We start from the raw sequence: 25,490 nt of genomic DNA, 5'->3' as shown, positions 1-25,490 counted from the left end.
TTCCAACATTTCATCCATATTTTGTCGTATAATGTGTGATTATTTTAGGCTGAGTTTCTTGATCGTTCTCAACAAGTGCTTGACCTTGTTGATGAAAGCACGGTATAATGACCTGAAGGAATGGTTCTTCTATTATGGCTAAATGATGTGGCCACAGTGATCTTGACCAGTGTCCGATTGTTACTTTCATGTAAGTACATGGCAGCAGCAGTCAGTGCTAACTATGCTCCAATCGATCTTAAATATCTAGGTAACAAATCGTATTTGGTAATATCGGGTCATGTCGGATAAGCTGCTTTCCCAAAACGTTCTTCGTGTTCTCATACTTGCTTAAACAATCTCATGAATTCCTGCTGCGGAGGTATTCCGATATACGTACTCAAAGTAAACACAATGCAACCGTTCAAGGCATGAGCATGTAAATGTCTGGGTTATGTACCATTATAATTTATAATGACTATATAACAATTACCTGACAGTAAAGACGACAATCTGGTCTGTACTTTATTAATGTGGACAATCTCATTATAATCTGCACTTTCAAATTTTTGTGATTTGTAATTTTAGTGTATGTCTTCTTTGCTCTGCAGAAGATATATACCTATATGTTGAAAGGTGTTACGTAATGTTGAGTCATACAAAAGGAAACTTCGTTATACGCTAACAAAAACCATTAGGCTAATGTAACCTGAAATAATGTTATTGACATCTGATAAGAAACAAGAAAATACATTGCATAATAATTGAATTGATGATCGGGGGTAGAAATAACATTAACATTCGAGTAATATGCATTATGTAATGCATGCGCGTGTACATACTTACATGTGGCCTCGAGCGCTGAAAGAACACAATATACCTCATATTAGAAACGGTGAAATATACCTTCGGTGTTGTGGCATAAACGAAACCTTGATAAGACAGTTTTATATTCGAGCGACATATCCATATTTGTATCTATGTCATACGCTATTATTGACAATTGAGAGTAGACTTACTCTTATACATTTTTTAATTATCAGTACAGATAAAGTTGCTTAGATCCATGTAATTGTCTATGATACTAAATGCTTTTACAATTTTTAAGGAATTCTGACTCCCCACATCAACCTTTAAATGAGCATGATTATATTCACGGCTTTGAAACAATCCAATATTAAACACCACACCCAAAGGTGGGCATTAATACTGCTTAATTAAGATAATTGTCGCAGACTGTAACCTATTCACAGAGTCGTCACCGCCTGAGGCAAGAATTTATTTTTCAAAGAAATGTTTGTGTTCATTAGATGTTTTTCCTTCGAAGAAATACATTTGATTTGCACTGCAATGCCTAGTAATGTGTGTATGTTATGGTGTACTTTAGACGAAAAAAGTCGTTTTCTTTAAAGAAAATTATTTTGAAAATATTATATATAGTGGCCTGATGGAATATTAACTAAGTTGCAACATAAACATAAGGTCGTTTGTTTAATAGACATAGCAATTCAGCCATTATTTTCATAGGCTATATTGTGCAAGTTTATTTGCAGATTCAGGAAAATGGTACCATACATAGACGATACAATTAATTCTAAGTTCAAATGTATCCCCAATTATAATTTTCCCCGAGTAAACGTGGCAGAATAAACATCTATAACTTATGCAGCGATAACAAGATTTACAGGATGGCCCTATTCGATATGGGTGAAAACACCATGATCATATAACCATTTATTCAGGAAAAATAGCTATGACAAGATTTTCAAGATGACAGCCGTGGTAGCCATACTATATGTCCCAGCAGAATAATTGCCAGTAAGGGCCAAGTATACCAGGGAATGAATGTGTGTGTATAAAGTTGCATGGCAATCATCCACCTGGTTTACGACGATAACAAACTCGTGCTAATAGACGGACGGACAAGGAGCAACAGATCATCCAATAGTCTCTTCTGATCTGTGATCAGTACAACATTTTGTCTAAAAAGTTGGTGGTGTATTCCACTTGTCCACGTGTCTTACAACAATAGGTTGGGTCACTCTACCCAAACATATGTCATTTAAATGTTTATAACACTAGAACATAAACATAATGTAAACAAAATGTCCTTGTTTAATAAACGATACACCTATGAGGAACTTGAAATAAATTCAAAACTAATTTGCAGGCTTCGAGATTGGAGTATCTAATAAATGCAAAATCATATATTGCAAGGAAAAATTCTCAATTTCCTGACAATAATGGTGACATACCAATTGTTGGTTCAATAATGAACTCCTACTGTTTTTATTTTCATATTTGTATTTAACATGTATGTTTTCCCTTCTCTGCAGAAAATATAAAACTGTATTATGAACTTCTTAATGTATAGGATGAGTCAAAGAGGAGAAAATCTCATTTTGTGCGAATCTAAAGCATTTTGATAACCTAATGTGATCTGAAGTAATGTTGTTATGGGCATCCTAATTAAGGAAACGGGGCGTGGTAACCAAATGGTAACTTTAGACTTCATGGTGATGGATGACTTAAATTATACGAATACATATTTTAATGCATGTGTTCATCTTAATACTCATATAAGAACCATAGTAAACACATAACTTGTTCTTTATCCACTGAGATGAGATATAGTAATACTTACATATGCTTGTATCTGCTTTTTCTGCTGAAAGAGTATAACAAAGGTGATATTGAAAACGGGGAAACATATGTCGCTTATTTGGTCCCAAAAAGGAGACACAAACGCATACACAAAATAGAGTCGCATCGTCATCACTTACGTAGCTGCGTTTGTAATTGCGCCTTGATATCGATGTCGTCGTTGTGGCTAATCGTGGTATAAGTTCTACGCAGCACTTCCTACTGCCATCGAGATGAATAATGCCACCACTACATTACCAACGAATAGTCTGACACATGCCCGCCCATTCTAACAACTTTGAAATTAGAGCACCAATTATCACCGTAAAGCCGCAGCAGCAGCCACAGGAATTTAGAACAACCAATCTTTGAACACCGTAAGAGTAATTTTAACCCTGATTAAAATGTGTCCCATACGATTATGATGCAGGTGATGGTTGTGCAGTTGCATATGTTACCTGTAGATTAGTAAGAGCCTGTGCTGACTCTAACGGTACCGGTGGTGGCGTCAGGGTTGGTTTCTGGGCTGATACGTTCTTTAATACCGCTTAAATGCCTATTACCGTCAACAGAACAATAAAATCGACCATCTATATTTGTATCGCAATACCACTCCGCAACACAGTTATGTTTATGTGCCATTTATTCGTATTAACGTATTTTATTGTAGAGTTATATATGTTCGAAATGTGTATTTAAGGTTTGTAATTTCGTCTATTTGGGTAATTATATTACCTCGTCCTTGTATTTCCTCGATATTCGTGCCACGTTTATCAAGGTCTGATATTTTTAACCACCGCGCAGGCAATAGCCATTGCGGCATCGATCATCGCGATTTGAGTTAGCTCTTTTAAAGTTGAAGAATATATTACCTGCAATTCTCTTAATTTAAACGACTCGGCGATGCTTCTAATATATAAACTATCCCACTGATCAATGCAAAATATAAGCAATTAGATGTGATAGCGGTGCTTATATTTTATGGCAGATTTTGGGGAGCATTTACATGTTTCCAACGTTAGAGGAACCGCTGACTTGCATTTATGTTCGGGTGATACCAGCGTGTATTAGTATTCAAGAATCAGCTTATACAAATGTTCTACGACAGTCTGCCCTTTTTGTATAGTTTTGCCCGACATGAACCGTGATTTCATAACTTGCAATACAGTCGTCTGCATCATATCGCCAATATAAAGATACAATATCAATTCCCGTTGATATATTCACCAACGTTTACCATATTTCAACAAAAGAACACGTTCTACGTCTAGAATATAAGTGTTTCTTTTCTAAATTAATCGCGTATATTTTACATAACAGTCTAACATTTTTAAAGAGAATAACTTCGTTTAATTACTCTCCGGGGAGTGTCTGTCGTTGCTCTTATTGCATCAATTCGACGTTGTATACCCGCATCGGTGTCGGTGTTTATGTTCAGCCATGGGTCCGCTCAGGGTACCACCGCTTACGGCGCTGGAACTTCTTCAAGATATCCATGCTGTTGTAACTGATTCATTCTGAAGTCTGTTAAATGATGAAATGGTTTTATCTGCTCCATTTTGGAGCTGATTAAAATATCATTGTATTAAAGGTACTTGAGATGAGATACAATTTGAACAGTTAAGTGTGCCTTAGGATCCATATAAAATATATAGCCATTCACAAGGATTGAAAGATATTACAAAACTCGTGTTATTATGTCTAATAATCTCAGCATGACTGACCAAAAGCAACAACTAGCGGTATGATTTCCTAACCTGGGTGCATATGACGCTATTCAACTGTAATTGACGCACTAGTCATCAAAAATTGCTATCAAAGCGACGTCGGTCGTTTAATGCATTTTATTTATATATCAGTCATATTTAAAAGACATTTGCATGCTTGTTCAACATAGACAATACGATATTGAAGCAATCAACGCATGATAGGATTTATTCCTGTGAAACATGTCACGTGGGACTATAACACAAATGTCTGAAAACTACGGGATGCTGTACCAGTTAATTGGCTGTGTAATGAAAACAATTATTTAGCCTTACTTTCTAGTCATAAGTGATTGATTTTCATATTGACAATGGTTTTCTCCTTAAAAATATAAAAATACTTTCATCCACGCGATTCTCTTTATTATTGTTAAAATAATAGTTTATACGTTGATTCAGTGGCATTTATTCACGTTACATCTATGACATATGTGCGATCTAAATATTTGGAATGATAATTTGATTATTTTCGATACTGCATTGCACACTCTTAATTCGCATTGGAAAAAAAAAACGATTTTTATAATTAAAGTATTTGGCTCTGATGCAGAATAAACGTTCTTTGAAATCATGCAACTATCCGTCGGGAATTTGGCAGCCAAAATGGAGGTGTACCTTACATAGTAATACATAGCGTATGTACATTGTAGTCATGGGAACTCATATATGGATTTTTCTCAGCGTCAGCAATCGAGATGCGATCTGCTAAATTCGTTTATAGATTTATTACCGGTGTTAATCGCCACCGTCAGAGTTCCTTCGACGAGTGGCTGCACATTCAAGACTGATGAAATTAACGCACTCCCGATGAACAGCGACTGATACAATCAAATTCTGAACCGGCGTTAACACGCACGCTTTTTGAAACGACGCCGAATTGTGTCATTCGCTGCAAATAACCATATTGGGGATATATAGTGATCCGTGTATTATTTACTTACCACGCTGGTTTCCAACACGGGTATTGGTACATATTATATTGTATTGTTGATCATGTCCATTGACTCATCCATTGTTCTCACATCAAGACTTATAAAAGACATGATTACGCCTTTACCCCAATGTCAAATTTCCCAGAGGTCTTTCTTGACATAAATCAACATGGTTTCCGCTATCAGCAAGGATTATTTTTCTCTAACGAGAACTTAGACTACACCAAACAAAGCTTAATACCGTTACATATCCTTTCCTCTCTGAACAGTTTCGCAAGTACATCCGTGGTTTTCATGCATTAAGGATCCCACTGAGACTAGTCTTCCGACATTGTCCCATTATGGTTTCTATTAACCACGTTGAAATGTTACATGAGTTGAAATTTAAGAAGCGATGTTGTATCTTCGCGATATTTCTATCTACGTTCACATAATCAACGAAAATATTCACAGCGACGTTTACACAAGTGCCAGTTTGATACTCGAAAGAAGCCCCGGGAACATTTCAACAAACTGACGACATAAGCGAATCCCCTCAATTCGATTTCTATAGCGGCCAACATAATTTCCAATTTTAAATATAATTCAACGAGATCCCCGAGCTAACGCCGATCAGTGCCAAGTTAAGCAAAATATCATACCCGTATACGATTGATCACAAACAGACATGTGATGATACTCGACGGGAAAATAATGTACAATGCACTTCCCGGGGAAGACATGGCTAATGCCTTGCTGTATAAAAAATTACCAATGTTTGCAGGCAGATAATATACCGCCATGGAGAAAATCTAGTGGGATCTTCACGTTGCTGTAAATAAACTTCAGAAACGTGTCCATGCTGCGCAGTGTAATCTTGAATCGATTTAATATTTATCGACTATCTAATTGCTAAAGCCAAGGCGTGTTGGCACACGATTATCGCCTGGAGTGCGAATTCACGGACATCATGACACGAATGTATCAAGTGGCTCTAGGACGAATCGCTTCGTACTTTCCCATTATCGATTCATAATCGTTATCTCGCTTGACAATATATTGCGCCCCCACAAATTATTTACCACAACTCGGCTATTTGATTTTCAGTCAAATGGCGGCTACAGATCAATCGGTAATTACACGTGAATAATCCAAATCTCGTTCATCGGATAAAATAAATATAAAACCATTAAATTCCAGCGTGAGGGTGACTGCCACCAGTGGCATCGGGTATTATCCTAACGCCGTGTCGATGCTTTTGCCGTTTGCTCGGTGACAGTTCCATTCGAGTTTTGATGCGCCACTACGTGGTGTGAAGGCGCATTCGATATCAACACGATCCCGTTGGTAACATCAGTACTACGATATCACGAGTATTATACCCCAATGGGTATTCTCAACGAAATGAAGGTAACATTGCCAGATAAATTCATCAGATCAGTAAGGAGTGAATTTAGCTATAATTATGACGCTTCTGCGTATCAATACAAATGAATATGCATAGAGTTAATCCCAAGACCGACTGGGACGTGCGACGCGGACTAAACCAATGAAAGTGTCACGCACGCAGCAAAAGAAGTTGTGATTTTGATGTTGATTGAAATGCCGCCATGAGCGGTCTTGTATCTGTCCAAAACAACGGCGACTTGTCCATGTTGGTCAAGGATGATCTAAATGATTTCTTAAAATAGGATTGTTGATTGTATTGCACGAGACATTGATGGTTTCGCCGACACCAGAATGGACTCAGTTCAATTAAATTACGTATTGCTGTTAATGTGCACACCACCATAGAAGATATGATCGTATCGGAATCATTAAACGCAGTGGTGACTTTCACAGACACATTCGCAAGCTCAATGTTACAATTTGTCGATCTAACATTAAGCATCATATCCAAATACCCATTCACCGGAGTCATATAGATATAATATTAAGAATTCAAATGCATTGTTTAACAGCTAGATAGGAAACTAGATTTATACATCGGAAATCTGCCTATGATTCCTATGAGCTATTATTTAATCTACGCATACATCCTGGTGACAGATGAGACCGTGACCAGAAAAGACTCCACGCCAAACGTTGTCGCTACCGGCAGCGCCACGAAGACAGCATAAATCGCCAGTGCCACAGCCGTCAGCAACACGGGCCTTCGTGGTTTAGTTATGATGCAGATAAGGCCGCGTTTAAAAATATTATCGTCATTCGTGCCATAACTGAGCTTGTAATTTCTCTGCTCTTAAGCTTTCGTCATTGTGGTTTAAAGTGATATAAGTTCCACGGGGCTCATCTTACTTGAGATCAAGATGATTAACGAAAAGACTACATTAACGACTATTCTGACATCTTCAGTGGGCCATTTAACAAATTGAAATTGTACACCATAACTCCAATTATACCCGGACTATCCTAGGAAGAAACACCATTTTATTGACAACGAAAATAAGAGTATGTGTTAACCACGTCTGAATTTTTTCCACGCGGTTTGTTCCGGTGCAGTTTCCAATGATGATGATGCAGGTGGTACAGGTGCCTGGGATGCAATTGTTGCTCTCGTGGTAGATGCATACGCTGCTGGTGTGCTTAGCGGTTTGTTTTGTGGCTCATGCCAATTTTATGCTGTAAATGTCACGGCTAGGAGCCCTATTACCGTTGCGACAACACTAAAACTGACTACCTTTATTCCATCTGAGACAATATTGTCTCGGGAACGAAATATAGATTGGCGTCCCAAAGGCTTGTAATCATTTGTATATATTTCCACTAATATATCATATAGTGGAAATTTTCGTTCCACTTGCATTTCGTTCCACTTGCATTTCCTCAAGACTTAATCCATGGTTTCACAATGAGCTATTTTGTCTGCGGGGGGCGACAATATCGGCAACGATCCTCGTGATTTGACTTTGCACGTTTGCCGATGCAAAATTAATTAATTCACGTATCTTAATATATCGGCAAGACATCTAGCACACAAGAAAGGATCAGCTGTAATCGTGACGAAGACAAAACATTGTAAATTCGGGGGATCATCTGGGGAAATATTTGTTATTAATGTTGTTTCCAACGCAGCAGGTTTTGTAGGGTGAATGTGTACTTCATCCGTGATGACACTAGTGTATTTTTATCTGAATAAATACCACATGCGCCTAATATCAGAACTACCGAAGATAGTTCCCTTCACGGATCAGGATTCTGGATAATACTGACGACGATCCCACAAAAACATGAAGACGCACAGACGACTACACTAATCTTTCTCAGATTCGTGACAATCAGAAACGTAGTCTCGCTGCTAACATTTTCATCCTGACAGTTAACAGTCAGTGTGCGGGTGTATATGCGCAAAGTACAACGAGGTGTCCAAGAATTTTTGAGAACAAATATCGCTCGTGGTTGTGTTTATATTTAAGATTTAATTTTTTTAATACATTGCGTGAAAATAATTTGTATTGCCAGACCAACGTGAGTCTACTCGATAACACTTACAACCTATTTTATCGGCAACACGTAATAATATCCACAATGCTATCGTAAAAGGAAAGTATCAGGAATATATTGGAAACAAATTATAGTGGCGGACGCTGATAAATCATCTGAGGACCAAATCTCTTGTCGATAAAATAATCTGCGTCACTTTGACGAAATCACTGGAGAAAAGTCTGTTGGTGTGTTATTTCACATTGATTTCTAGCGTATTAAACATAGCCGATAAAGTAATCCTTTGTGGATTTGACAAAAGATCCAGTAATATAATTTGCTTTCCAATATATGTCAAGTAATCATGCTATTAACGTTGATCCCATACTGGTTCAACATTTTTTTGGGTACATTACTGACTTTGCAAAATGTTAAATCATTCGATCTGCATTAACGTCCAATGGAAACCATTCAACAAGTAATACCACGAACACAGCCGACGCCACCACCGATGCATCAGATGGCGTCACCGCAACACCACCACCACTGAATGTTAACCACAATGTAAGAGTCGCTGCAGGAAAAATCTTTAGTGAAATGAAACCCGAAGCATGAGAAAGAGGTAGTAGCGGCAACGAATAATGTGCTACGAAACAGAAATTAATTTCGTCGAGTAATATCAAACAGCTGTTGTCGTCGCGTTTAGAATCGCGGCCGTTTTTGTCCAGGCAAAATTATGACAGACACGATAACCATCTGCGTGTATTTTAGTTGGTATAATATACTTCCACCAAAAATTATTGTGAATGTATCGCGTTAAAAATGAACTATAACGGATATATATGGCACTAAGTTTTAAAAAATTAACATAAAACGCGACAGCCAATAAGATTGGTTAAATTCAACAAATGATTTATTCTGCTACAAAATGAACATGTAAAATAACTTACGGTATTGCGATTTAAATCCCAAATAATCCTTGAACTTCTAATATAAGTCTTAATGATAAAAGTTATGAATAAACTTTAGTGGTATTCCAAAATAATTCCAACGCTGGAAGTGTTGATGTGCATGTGGTGGCATGTGTTGTTGAAATGTGCAAATATCTATTGTTGCATCACAATAATATAATTTACTAAAATATACGTATTTGAATTTCATTATAAATCTAAGTCTGTGTCCAAGAGTATTATGTTTTAGCACTATGTATTTCCTGAGAAAAATATTCAATCAAATAATTGATGCCACATCAAAACAGTGCACAGGAATATGATAACGTGCAGATGTTATGGTGAGAATGACTGAATTTCTTGTAAACAAGATTTATATAAAAACTGACATAAAATGAAAACCAAGATGAGGGTCAAACCTTCGCTGTTCCAGAACAATTAGAAGGTATGTTATAACAAAGCATGTGACAAACATCACGTACGTAATATTTAGCTATGTGAACAAATTCAAAAGTTCTTGGTTCAGCTTAATATAATAATCCTAACATTTATCATTCAGTCAGAAAAAGGTAAACAATGTTGCTTACAAAACTGTCGCTGATCTTAGAGAAGGTCAGCTACTACTTCTACACAACTAACATCATATCATTAAATAAAAGAATACTCTCAAATAGACAACGCAAATTAAACATACAAACACTGATAAATAGTGACATTTGTTGCCGTTACGGTGGTGCAATTTCAATCGTATATGTGATTGGAAACGCACTAGAATTGCACAATTAATAGTATGCCGAATCGACTTAGATGCTATGGTAAAAGTCGAAAGGAACAACATGCCCCGGACAACGCTAAGATACTATACCATCAAAACCCCGAGTTATACAATAAGCAACACAATCGAATCATTGACGAACTCAGCGCAATCCAGCTCAGATCACACTTAATATATCCGGGAAAAGTATGCAGTGCATTTTTAAAGCATTATTTATATCTCATTTCGGTGATTTATGCATTCTATGTATTGATTTAAGCGGCATTGATTACTTCTTAACATATAAGTATGATACATGCATGTATTGTGGCAACAGTGCACAGCGTGTAATGCGAAAATGGTCACTTTTATAACCTTTATGGGATTAATGCCCATTAGTATCATCATGTATGTAAGATACCACTATATACAAGTTCAAATTGCGAATAATGTTACAAACTTTATCAGAGAAAATAATTTTCAAGGTCAGAATGAGGATTAAATTCAAGACATAGGAATATATAGTTCTAGCTGTAAATGTGTTTTGGGGCCATTTACAGCACGTATTATGGGTCCAAGCAGTTAATGTATGTGTTTTGATGGGATTATTACATGAACAGCACATACTTGCTTGTATGGTTTTTAGTATTAGTTTATACAAATAATTATAGTGTACCTAATGAGGGGATGGAGATGAAAATTACAGTAGAACTCTCAGGTTTTCACCTGAGCTATTTTCATTTGCCATCTAATGAAAAATACGAAACGAAACGTTCTAACATAATAGGTTACTTTATTTATAATAATTAGGCATAGTACAGGTTAAATGACCCTCTACAAATTACACCAGAAATATTCAATCAGAGAATGTGAATTAACTTTGTATAATTGGTTTTAACACGGATACATGTCACACAAGAACACATATCCATGTTTTTTGAACGATTGAGATCAGAATTTCACAGTCGTATAGGATCCAATAGTGTTGATATTTTATTTATATATTTAGCTGTATGCACACGCAATACCCCCTACGCACGACTTTACAACCACATACCGCTTATCTTCAAAAGAATAGGAGACAGCTTAGGTAAGAAACTCAGTTTGTTCCGCGAGTTTTGTAAAGAGCAAATGCCTTACATTAGGCCCACATACGATTATGTAATTCAGTTACAAACTATGCAACATTTTCTTTCTGATATTTGGTTAGTGCTCTGTAGTGTACATCATAAGAAGTTTTTGGGGAAAGACAATGTCGACTTTACCAGTCATGAGGAATAAGTAGCTAAATCAAGATTACCAAGATGGCGACTGTGGCAAACATATTAGGAACACCATGGGTATTATTGCTACTTACGACCAAACATACATGAAAATAAGTGGAAGTTCCATGCTGATATAACCATATATTCAGTAGAAATATTGATAACAAGATTTTAAAGTTGGCCACAGTGGCAGGCATATTCGATATCGCAATAACACTGTCAGGATCGACTCATATTCATACGACCATCCTTTGAAGAGGAATAGTTATAACAACAATCTCACGATGGCAGCTGTTGTGTATTTTAGAAGGAATAGCGACAACAAACTCCTTGTGCTGACTGACGGACTTGCAAAACCTGAAGCATACGGTTGGACTACTTCCCATGCATTTTCACCGGGAAATACTCACACAATTAGATATAACATGTCTTGCCATGGACAGGGAGGGGATATAATATGTCTGTTTGACGATGGTCTGAGGAGTGTTTGAAATACTATTAAATATTTATTGAAACTAATACATTTTAGACACATTACCATTGATAATTATGGTCACCAATTTATTTGTCGACTGTTTGATTTTGAAATACGTGTGTGCCAGGATGGCTAGGCATTATGTACATTCTGAACGAAAATTTCAAATTTTATTTATTTTAATATTTTTTGCTTAAAAAAATCAACCGTTCCAGGTAACATCGATATTTTAACTTCAACTAGATTATGTAATGCTAAAGCTGCGCATCGCGTATGTTTTGATGAATATGATCACGTAGTCTATCTAATTATATTTCGGACACTGCAACAAAAGTCTTAATTCCATTTCCTACTTGTCACCTTGAATTTTAAGATTTAACAGATAATCTTAGTCACAATATATAACTAAGCCATACTATAATAGGCACATCTTGAAACACGCGTATAATTCATTGGTTCATAAACGGATGCTCTGTCTTTTCCAACGAATTCGATAAATGCGCGATATAGGAAAAATATGACCCAGGCAAGGATTTGAAAATAATCCTTCCTTGGTAAGTGGTAAAATACGAAGCAAATTTGGCGAATAATTATTTTTTTATAAATATATGCGTCTTACAAATCATACGATAACTTTATGTGATGCATGATTTGAACTTATTTACTAAAATCACCTATAAATTTACTTACTCTTTCTTTTTTCTCTCTTTCCTCCTGAAAGAATACAATAAACAAGTCATTAGACAAGGTGAACTATATTTCGCTTATTTGCTCACTGACATGGGATTAGACACGCATGCGCATATTCACAAATGGAAATACAGTTTAAGTCGTAGTGAGGAAGTAATTATTCGCCCCCCCCCAAAAAAAAAAAAATAATAAAATAATCTGATATTAGACAGGTGCGATATATTTGACTTATTTGCTCTCAAAAAGAGTGAGTGCACACGCAGGCACATATTCACTAATGGAAATACAGTGTAAGTTCCACAGTGTAAGTCATTACCTGAAAGAAAGTAATCGAAATAATTGTCGCGTAAACTAATCTGCTGTATGTTTTTCACTTCTATATAAATCTCTGATCTTCACTTTCTCTATCTTATCATTATCCTAGTGAGATATAAATTAACAAGCGTTAAAGGTTTCGGGCATTTAAGACAAATAAAGCTTCAGGCTAAATGTACAGTGCACTGCTGATTACAACAAAAATAAAACGGCAGACATAACACCAAATTTGCACCTTCTTTCTGCAGTTTGTGTTTTGTTCTTGTTTCAATATTTTCGCTCTCACTGTGTGCATATAATGTTATCAAGCTACCAATATATCAACGGTCATGTGGACCAATCGAAAGCTACTGTGAATGCGTTATCGTGGATTCAGCATATTTAAGAAATAAAACGTAAATTCTTCAGAATAGTACAAAGTTTTCGAGAAAGAATGCTCATAAAATGACTGAATCCAATGAATCATGCTCAATGCCACAACACTTTTTATGAAATATATTTGCAGTCATTTTTATCATGTATCATTTATGTGTGGCTGATATATTTATTTCACAATTACATGATTCTGACGATGACATCGGTTATTGATGTGACAGACTAATGTAAAATTATAAGCACATCACATTAAGCTCACACATGGATCTTCGTTGTTATTTTCCCACCAAAAAATAATAAGCACAGCATATATATAGGAAGCGAATTCAAGATAGATGACAACAGTTATATAGACTTTATTTACAGATTGAAGAAAACGCGATGTTTAAATATAACTATTGTGAAGTGATGAATTTTGAAATGCAGTAAAGTTTTAAGCTGAATGCATTTAGCATTACAATTTTATCGCATTTAAGCCAGAAAAGTCTTTGTCAAGGGTTAAATCAACCTTTCCTCGTTCACCATTCCCCATATCAGTGTACATTTCAAAGGGGCAGTATTCCATCTCAGTGAAATTGACCAGAGTATCTTAACACTTAGAAAATAAACATTTGAGCTATCAAGCCTAACCGCTTGGTAGGAACCTATTTCAAATTATCACTTTTTCAAAGGGAAATTGTTACGCACCGTCGTTCACACATTCGGGGCTGTCTAATCTGATTAAAGGACTTATTTGTTTGTTATTTCTACGATTGGGCAGAATTTAAAGTGACGACCTTAGTATAAATTCTTTATTTTGAAATTTCCTGAAAGAGGAATGTAGTCTTTACTACTTGGAAGCCTAAAGAGAATAGTGATTTCCTCGTTAAACAACAAAGTGACCAGGTGGCCGTCTTGTAAAAAGAAAGACAGGTCTTAGTACTAGGACGCACAAGTTCTGAAAGAGAACTGCAATAATGTACGCAATTTTAGTTTCACGTAATATTCTATTATTTGATTGTTTGTTTTATGCAAAAGTGTTTGCTATGGCTAAGTTTCCGGATTATGTATCGTTTATTCAATGTCATGGAAAGTATTGTTGTTAGAGTTGTTATGCAGTTTAACTTTTAATTTTACAGTTATTAGTTCATTGGTAGAATTGATTGCATGCGATCCAAATGTTCATATGTGTAGGATTTCCTAAGGTTATATGAAATAACTTCCTTTGTTTCTTAGAACGATACAAATTATCGTGAGTTAACGATACGTACCTGATTATATCTGATTTTATAATGTTTGAATACTCTTGTAGGTTAATGATTGCTGTGAGTTACAATTTGTGAATGAATTTCATGCAATAATAATCGAACATGTAGTAGCATATGTAAAAGAATATGGTAATATTCGATAGACGTTCGCCTGGTAATTTAAGACCTGCCGCTGGAAGCAAGATCAATGACCTAAGTCAGAATGTACGCAGTGTGTGGATAGCCAACATGCTTTGAGTAACGGGAGGGAATTTTATGTACGTCTAGAGGACGGGGTATACAAAAATTTAGGGGTAATTGTGTCTTTTAAGGAACTTCTTTCTGGGAGAGAGACGGGACAGTCTGAAGACAGAAGTCCGAGGAAAGAAAAGGACGAGATCAGAATAAAAGGACCAGGAAGTTCATGAATGGGCAAAGCATAGAGCTTAGGAAGTTTATGCATTAGGAGAACGTTGTTATACGGTCAGTGGAGGAAGCTGATGCAAATCAATCGTGGATATTGCGCTCTTTTCACCTCTCGCTATGATTATGAAATAAATCCAAATTAGACACTCCTGTTAAATTATATTGATATAATCTAACCTGAGTTGGATTTTGCCTTTATTATGTTTTCTGGTTAAATTTGTTATTTTCTTGTCAAAGGGGGCTTGTATTACTTTATTTCTCCTCAGTATTCTCGCTAAGTTCTCTGTTGAAATTATACTCTTCTTTCACTCCCGCCGGGCTATAATATCGCGGGAGGTCATCCTCTAGATAACGCTAGCCAAATAAAAATTTACCACCACTCTTGCTAAGAGGGCCACGTTACAACTATCTTGATGCACCTAAAGTACGGTTCAATTGTAGCTATAAGTACAATAGCAGAATCAATAAGCACTAATGCAAACAAAAACCAAATATCTGCTAAACTTTATTGCCATCATTTGATAGATTTTCATTTAAAATTACTTTCGTTTAAAACTAAAGTAAACGTTTTCACTTTCGAAGCATTAAGAGATAAACAAATCGAAAACGGTGCAACTTTAGAAACTTCAGTGTTTAAATAAAGGTAATTTTATTAATTAAAACGAAATGGCTATCAGGACACTGTATCTATTATCGGTTATATACTCAGATCATTAATTAATCAGATAATCTAAGATATACAACAAGATAATTGTCTTTGATACAAAAGTAAATGGAAAAATGATTGTTTTGAAATAAACAATATTAGTGATTTAACAATACTGATATTCTACAGAATAATTATGGAAACTATTTACGAACAAAGTAAAGCATTTTAAGAAAAGAGTTGGTATAGAACCAAACAAAGTTCTAATATTTAATGAGCATGTGTAAACCACTGATACCATTAATACGTCGATAGGCAAGAATATATTTCACTTTCCATAATGTAGAATACGGCAAAATATGTTGTTCCAAAAAGATATAATTTGTACATCACCTTTAAGAGAACAGTCATTGAGTTTAACACAACTAAAGTGCAGAGAACTACGTATTTCAATTATAAATATAACCCGCTACATAACCCTTGCATGCAGGACCAAGTAAATATCTTTAGTTGTTGCTTTGGTTTAACGTCATTCCTCAGCGCAAGATAGGCTATGTATGGCGGTTAGTGTAACTGATACAGTAAGATCTCCGAAAACAAAATCCGCTAAGATCCATCAACCCACGGGAAGCTACTAGCTTGCTTTCTCACATACCCACACTGGCCGAGTCCGAGGTTCAAACTCTCGAACTCAGAGGTGAGATATCGGTGATTGGTAAAGGTGAGAGTTTTAGAACACTAGGCCAGCCATGGCCCCTCTTATGCAGCATCCTGGTGGAAACGCTATCGCAAAATATTACACACAACACATACACTGATGCATGGAAATCAGATTTGCTTGTTATGAAATTTACAGTGGAAAGTATTCATTCTGTTTCCAGTAAAGACCAATAAGAGATAATACTTCATGCAACTTTCACTGATGTAAACGTAACTATTGACTACTTTAAAGGTAAATATTGACTACTTTAAAGGTAAAGAGCAGCATGTACTAATTAATACATGTAATGTATAATTTTAATCAGATATCTACCTTTTAAGAAATATAAGTGGTTTTCTTTAATTACTTAAATTATTACTTTGTATGTTACGTAAATAAATAATTTGTTGACTTTACCAAAACTGATGGTTTCACGTTCTTTCTGTTAAATAATGAAAGACATAAAGTCATCAAAGTATTTACGCGAACTATAAATAGGTAAACGTTCGTTTGAATTCCAACTAATAGGAACCTCTAGTCTTTCCGTCCAATACAAGGAAAGGTGCGAAAACAAGTCGCATGTGGGTGCTTGCAACACCATTGCCAGACGGATCGTGAAAGTCGCCAATGTTTTATCGTGGCAAGACTATGTTGCCATGATCTTTACATCATTCGAGATTACCATGAAATGGATCCAATAACGGTTTGCCTCGCTCGCGGTCACTCATTTTTGGACGTGTGGTTGTTGCATTGAAACAGACGGTTGCATGTAATGCCCTTCACATGAAATATTCAAATATCGCTATCAGTGCCAAACGACTGCTGCATATTTTCAATAATTATCATCAGCTCATGACACTTTCTTGTTACTACGGCAAATACAATTGCGAATCTTCAAATCTGCACGTTCTGGTTCAACAGAGAAAACGAATAATTTTAATAGTCCCAAGATAGTGTTTCAGTCCAAAGTGTCAATGAGTACGTTGTATTTCCGTTTAATAATCTATATAAATAATAGTTTCAGAAATTTATCTTAACACAGTAGTAAACTCTGATACCCTGAAAAAGATATGAATCAATATTTAAAATAGTTTTAATTTAACCTCCATTTAAAATGTGTGTAACCATACTATGTAACAATCGATTGCTCTCGATAACCAAACTGACTGATGTAAAATTCCACTAACTATTGAACTCAAATTGGAATAATCATCTTTTTACTAGTTGCAATCATGAAGAAAAAAAATACATTCACAATCTTTAAACACCATCAAGACAAAGGTCAGGTACGCAATATAAATAAAATATAATCAACAACATAAATAAGAAAATATCCAAGTTCGTACGACCATATCATCAGCAGGAGTAGCGATCACAAGATTTTGCCATTGCAACGGTAATATTGGATGTCATAGAAGTATCATGTTCATCAATGATCAATTATCTCAAAAGACAAGTGTGTTTGCTAAATTTCATGACAATCATGTAAGTTATTTAGGAAATATATCCATGAAAAACCTTGAGCTAACGGATAGATCAGCAGAGATATTTAATACATTTTCAGAAGGTCAAACTGATTTTCACCAATGTATTAACCACACCTTCAGCTATGACAAGTTTTGCCAAAAAATATGAGAGGGGTAGGGTATGAATGTAGGACGATGTCGGGCGGAGTGCACTACATAAGTTGTAGCATACTTGTTCTCAAATATATACATTATGGACTGTTTACATTTATAGATAGGTCAATTGTCACCATATTAATTTTGTTTGATGTGTTTTGAAGAGGTATGTTTCAGATCTGAACATGAATGTATCTACGACCATGCTTATTGTTGAGGACGTCTCATGATTTTGAGTCCCATCATATCATTCAGTAAATTTTATTGAACTTTGTCTTTCACATTTCAATTGGTTTACGATTTCCTACATGTGATCTGGAAAAATATGAACAAATTAGTTATCAATAATTACTCTTTCTTTTTTCTCCCTATTCGTCCTGAAAGAATATGATGAGTGTGACATTAGCAACCGGACTGTAAACTTCACTTATTTCCTCCCAAAATAGAGAACTAACATGCATGCACATATTCGTAAATGTAACTATAATACAAGTCATTGCTTGAACATCCAAATTCCAACTTTCTGTCATTTCTTTATTTAGAAAAAATAGCAATGAACCAAACACACAGTCTTCCGCCATAAAATACTTTTAAATGTTTAGCTAAGAGTGCATATTTTGCAACTTAGATCCAACTATATGCAAACATATTTACGGTGACTAGCATCATCTGTTATATTTGATACAGTGTGTTGCTGATTACATGGTCACACGAAAGAAAAACAAGCCCGACATCAAATACTAGAGTTTGTGTTTTGTTTTACTTTTTCTCCTAGCGCCTTAAAACGCTACATACACTCATTGTAAATCATATATGGTATCCACTGCAATGCACTGATTGCAAGTCAGACATGCTAACCACTAAAACCTACTGATTGTAAATCATACATATATATTAGACATATTAACAATTGCAACATACTGATTTTAATTATTCCCACAGCCCATGATTGTAAGCAAGATATGCTAACCAGTGCTTGTAAGTAGGACATGCTAACCACTAATTTTAATATAGTCAGACATCCTAACCAATGCTGGTCATCCATGCTAACGAGTGTTTGTAAGTAAGACATGCTAACCAGTGTGTGTAACTAATTCATGCTATTCAGTGTTTGTTAAAGAAAGACATGCTAATCAGTGCTTGTAAGACATGCTGAACAGCGCTTGTAAGTACGACATGCTAACCAATGTTTGTTAAAGTAAGACATGCTAATCAGTGCTTGCAAGTAAGACATGATAATCAGTGCTTATAAGTAAGACATGATAAACAATGTCTGTTAAAGTAAGACATGCTAACCAGTGTGTTAAAGTAAGAGATGCTAACCAGTGTGTGTTAAAGTAAGACATGCTAATCAGTGCTTGTAAGTATGACATGCTAACCAGTGTTTGTTAAAGAAAGACATGCTAATCAGTGCTTGTAAAACATGCTGAACAGCGCTTGTAAGTACGACATGCTAACCAAAGTTTGCAAGTAAGACATGCTATCCTGTGTTTGTAAGACATGCTAACCAATGTTTGTTAAAGTAAGACATGCTAATCAGTGCTTGTAAGACATGCTAACCAGTGCTTGTTAAAGTAAGACATGCTAACCTGTGCGTGCTAAAGTAAGACATGCTAATCAGTGCTTGTAAGTAAGACATGCTAACCAATTTTTTTAAGTTGACATGATCACTACTGTTTGTAAGTAAGACATGCTAGCCAGTGTTTGTAAGACATGCTAAGCAGTGTTTGTAAGACGTTAACCCGTGTTTGTACGTGAGACATTAACTTGTGCTTGTATGTAAGACATGCTAACCAGTTTTTGTTAAAGTAAGATATGCTAATCAGTGCTTGTAAGTAAGACATGATAATCAGTGTCTGTAAGACATGCTAACCAGTGTTTGTATGCGAGACATATTAACTTGTGCATGTACGTAAGACATGCTAACAAATGATTGGAAGTAAAACCTCTTAACCAGTGTTTGTTAAAGTATTACTTTCTAACCAGTGTTTGTGAGTACAACAGGATTTCCACTGACAATAAGAAAGGTAAGACATACTAACCAGCGCTGGTAAGACATCCTTACTAGTGTTTTTAAGTAAGACATGCTAACCAGTGTTTGTAAGTAAGAGATGCTAACCAGTGTTTGTTAAAAAAAGACATTCTAACCAGTGTTTGTAAGCAAGAGAATATAGTCAGTGGTAGTAAGACAAGCTATCTAGTGTTTGTAAGTAAGACATGTTAACCAGTGCATGTAAGGAAGACATGCTAACCAGTGCATGTTAAAGTAGGACATGCTAAGCAGTGCTTGCAAGTAAGACATGCTAGCCAATGTTTGTAAGCAAGAGATTCTAGTCAGTGCTTGTAAGACACCCTAACCAGTGTTTGCAAGAAAGACATGTTAACCATTGCATGTAAGTAAGACATGCTAATCAGTGCTTGTAAATAAATATATGTTAACCAATGTTTGTACGTAAGACATGTTAACCAGTACTTGTAGGACATCCTAACCAGTGTTTGTTAAATTAAGACATCCTAATCAGAGCTTGTAAGTAAGACATGCTAATCAGTGCTTTTAAGTAATACATGCTGATCAGTGCTTGTAAGTAAGACATGCTAATCAAATGACTGTAAGTGAATACATGCTAATCAGTGTTTGTAAGTAGTACATGTTAACAAGTGCTTGTAAGTAAGACATGGTAGTCAGTTTTTGTTAATGTAAGACATGCTTATCAGTGTTTGTAAGTAAGACATGATGCTATGTGCTTGTAAGTAAATAACTGCTAACCAGTGTTTGTAAGTAAGACATGTTAACCAGTGCTTGTAAGTAAGAAATGAAAACCAATGTTTGTTAAAGTAAGACATGCCAATCAGTGATTGTATGTAAGACATGCTAATCAGTGCTTGTATGTAAGATATGTTTAAAGTAAGACATTCCAACCAGTGTTTTTAAATAAGACATGCTAATCACTGATTTTAAGTATGGTAAGACATCCTAACCAGTGTTTGTAAGCTATAAATGCTAACCAGTGTTCTTTAAGTAAGACATGCTAACCAGTGCTTGTAAGTAAGACATGCTAATCAGTGCTTGTAAGTAAGACATGCTAACCAGTGCTTGTAAGTAAGACATGCTAACCAGTGCTATTGAATTCAATTAGTTGTACGCTTGCAAACACTCCTTTACAACTTCACATAACCAAGTTAAATATAACAACAAGAAAGTCTGTTTTATTTCCCTTTATTGTCTACTCACACACCCATATTGGAACTAATTATTTTGTATTCCCTGACATCTATGTGTCATTATTCTTATAGACACTGAACCAAGCCTTCATAATATGAAATTTATTTTGGAATTCCAGCACAACTGTAAATCAGAAAGTATTAGGACAGTCTTAAAGAGGAGGTATTTAACAAAGGCAAAACTACATTCATTTTTTTTTTTGTAAGTCAGGGGAAGCAATTCATTTGATACGGCATATGTTTTGTTGTAATGCAGTGGAAATAAGTAATTTGATGTAAAATGTTATTGTTGCAAGTGAGGAAAATGATCTAGTTTGAAAAGGTATGCATTGGCTCAAGGGTTGGGAAATAACTTATTTTGTATGGCCTATATCAAAACACAAATGAGGGGAAATTCCTATTTTGATATAGTATATGTTTTGTTGCAAGTGACAGGAAGAAGCTAATTTGATAATTGGTGCATATATATGAATATGTTAAGGTTTCAGGGTGAGATATATCTCTGTGTCAAATCAAACTAAGTCTCATTCATTCTGCCAAAATAATAAAACATTTACAGTAGTGTTCCGTAATTATTATTTTATGTTAGATGACAAAGGTTGTTTTGAAGATTCTTTGCTACTATACAAATGAGTCCAAGAAAGACTTCCACTGGAAAATGTAATGGTGAAACCACATGGAAAATTTAGATACAAATTGGCAATCCTTGTTTTCTAGTTATTTCCTCAAAATGTTCTTCTTCAGCACGTCTCTTTCAATTAACCTGTAATGGAATGGGTAGGAAACTAACTTGGTGATGCATTCAAATGAATATATGTATTGGATTTCTTTGCTGCATACAGCAATATCTAGTCTCCCTTTATTTGTCTTACCTTGACTAATAATAACTGAGTAACATATGAATTTTGCTGTTGATCATTTGGAGCGAGATACCTATAATTCATGACGTGTATGGGTGCATTATTGAATACCTATATTTCATGACATGTATGGGTACATTATTGGATACCTATATTCATGATGTGTATGGGTACATTATTGGATACCTATATTTCATGATGTGTATAGATAGATTATTGGATACATATATTTCATAATGTGTATGGGTAAATTATCGGATACCTATATTTGTGATATGTATGGGTACATTATTGGATAACTATGTTTCATGATGGGTATGGTTACATTATTGGATACCTATATTTCATGATGTGGATGGGTACATTATTGGATACCTATATTTCATGATATGTATGGGTACAGTATTGGATACCTATATTTCATGATGTATATAGATACATTATTGGATACCTATAGTTCATAATGTGTATGGGTACATTATTGGATACCTATTGTTCATGATCTGTATGGGTTCATTGTTGGATACCTATAGTTCATGATGTGTATATGTACATTATTGGATACCTATAGTTCTTGATGTGTATATGTACATTATTGGATACATATCTTTCATGATGTGTATGGGTACATTATTGGATACCCATACTTCATTATGTGTATGGGTACATTATTGGATACCTATATTTCATGATGTGTATGGGTACATTATTGGATACCTATACTTCATGATGTGTATAGGTACATTACTCTTGGGTCTTCCACGTGTTCTTTTTGTTATGCATAGATGTACATGCTATATGTGGAAATAATGATTCTGAGATCTTCATGCTAGATTATTCTGTAGTATTCCTATGTTGATTGGAATAATATTCATAGCTTGAATGTCCCAACATCGTGTATAAATTCAACATTTATTTTTATATAATATATTCCCTGTGTGGTGAATAGAACAAAACTCATTAGTTGTATATAACACCATCAATATCATACAATTTGGTGAGTGTTTCACAGATAGTGTACTTATAATAATATATTCTCCCCTGGATGGTGTGTGTGCAATTTCTAAGCAATGACATTGAATACAGAAAATCGCAGTTTGACTGAAAATGGTTGTAAATTAAATTCAGATTTTTATAACAGTCATTGGTTTATACATGTGCTGTTTTAGTTATTTGGTCATATCTTAATTAATAAGTATGGATGTAATGCCTCGATAATATAGGAATTTCTTTTTATGTGGAGAAAGATTGGAAGAGGAGGGTGTTTATTAGAAGAGCCTTATTATAATAGCTACAGTATTAATGGCAGTGTATCACTTCATATTTTGTGTTATTGTCATGGTGTGTGAAACAATGCATATCGTCTCAAAGTTTTAAGTCTTATTAGAATATTCATGTTTGGTTGTTGTGTTGGTTTAAGCAGCCAGCTGAATAACTCTGTGAATGTGTTGGTGTGGTCACAGCAACCAGCCGAATAACTCTGAATGGGTTGTAGTTGTAAATCAACCAGCTGAATAAATCTGAAAAGGTTGGGGTCGAATTGTTTTTATAAACAATATCTTCAGTAATTATGTGACAGGTTGTTTTTTTAAAGGAGAGATTGGGAATCTATTATTTATCTTGGCTTGTCATCAAATACTTACTGTAATGCAGTCATCTAACTTTTTCTGACCTCCTATCTTACGCTTGGATCACTCCCATGAAATACTATATACATCCCATAATATGTCTATGCTTAATGACAAAGCAATCCATGCTTCTTCAAACTGTATCCAATTTTTAATTGTTACAAAACTCTGTCTGATGATAACTTCTACTTGGTTGTTTGAGTTCAACTAATGTTATATGCAGTATTATAGTGACAAGTTCATTAGTTGATTGAGTTATGCCCCTTGATTGTTGATGGTAATAGACTTTGTGCTCTCAAGGTTTACATAAACAACATGCCTTCTTCTTCTAATAATATACACACTGTGCCAAGTAACAATATTACTTGTTATAGTGCTCAGGTAATGACGATTCACACCCTGAGAATAATTTTGTATATATTTCCACCATTAACAATTACCAAAGTTCAACATTGCTTAATATCAAGGATTGTCAATTGTTATTTACTTTTGCATAGTTTTAGTTTCTGTACCTGTCAGTCATAAATATGTTGAAAAAGTGGTTGATGGTTGTCTTTACACAGGTACCTGACACAAATCTGATACAAAAATGGGTCATGAAAATATTGTTTAGAAGGAAGACAGAATTTAAACTGTTTCTTATGCACAATATCTTTCTATACTAGCTAATATGAGACAATGTTTATATACTAAACTTAGAAATTTCTGTTTCACACCAAGTCTTCGATTTATGAGGTATATTCTCATTTATATTGTCACTTTACAGTAATCTAGTCAAAACTCTATTATTAGAGAATTTTTAATTTTAATGTAGAGAAGCCATGAAATATTATTTTTGTATATCATAAAGTTTGGACAAAAAAGTCTAAAAAATGCATCCTATTCACTGAGATTTCTTAGTAAACTGCTTTCATTGGCTAGTATGCATATGTCAGTCAAGTGAGCAATCAGTCCCACTTGAATCTCTTGTTCTTTTGTTTTTTGTCCTGTTTGTTTAATGTCAAAATATGTCAGCGTAATTTAACACATACTTTTGCCGTAGTTACTTCTCGGGGTATGTAAATAATGACCTTCCAAGGGAATATGAACGTATGAGGATCCAAATAAAGTGATTAATTCCTATTTAAATATATGCAGGATAAAACATTTATGACACCGGTTACTGAAAGTATCGATGTTGGATGCATGCGTGACCAGGTATAACTTTTAGTTTGACCATATATAGGTTATTGGACACAAGACATAATCAGACACATTCTATATAAACCCTGACAATGGTACCTGACCCTGAACCTGAATACTGCTGTAAATCAATCCCTACGATATATAACTACCATCATTACACTGAAGTACAACAGGTAATGTATATTTGAGTATCCCATATTAGCCGTACATCTCAATCATACAATGTTGTGTCAGCACATCGGCATTTCTAACAAAACAATGTAAGGTATAATCTATTCATACTTGCTCCATTAGTTGACATCCTACACTTTGCCTTATATCTTAAATGTCCTTGCTCTTTTTTCACCTACACGTATACATTCATTTTTCAGCATCATGTATAAATTAGGTACACACTTTATTCAGCTTGTTAGAGCTAAAAGTGATGAA

The 25,490-nt window shown here is 35.1% G+C and overlaps 1 protein-coding gene across 1 annotated transcript in view; it reads right to left on the bottom strand.

Annotated features, from left to right (window-relative positions):
• Positions 1 to 731: 731 nt before the first annotated feature.
• The window catches only part of LOC149770714 (E3 ubiquitin-protein ligase TRIM45-like), a gene marked incomplete at its 3' end in the record, with an annotated part of 40,679 nt that continues 15,920 nt past the window's right edge, over positions 732 to 25,490 (bottom strand). The window contains exons 3-5 of the mRNA XM_089949204.1: positions 12,857 to 12,880; positions 2,624 to 2,647; positions 732 to 840 (exon numbers count right to left, since the gene is read on the bottom strand). Of these exons, the coding sequence (XP_089805330.1) occupies positions 732 to 840; positions 2,624 to 2,647; positions 12,857 to 12,880 (157 nt within the window). The remainder of the gene's footprint in view (positions 841 to 2,623; positions 2,648 to 12,856; positions 12,881 to 25,490) is intronic.

Source organism: Sinohyriopsis cumingii, unplaced genomic scaffold, assembly GCF_028554795.1.
Source record: "Sinohyriopsis cumingii isolate HCF-2022 unplaced genomic scaffold, ASM2855479v2 utg002464l, whole genome shotgun sequence".
Taxonomy (NCBI): Eukaryota; Metazoa; Mollusca; class Bivalvia; order Unionida; family Unionidae; genus Sinohyriopsis; species Sinohyriopsis cumingii.
This window is presented reverse-complemented; position numbering and strand designations above follow the sequence as displayed.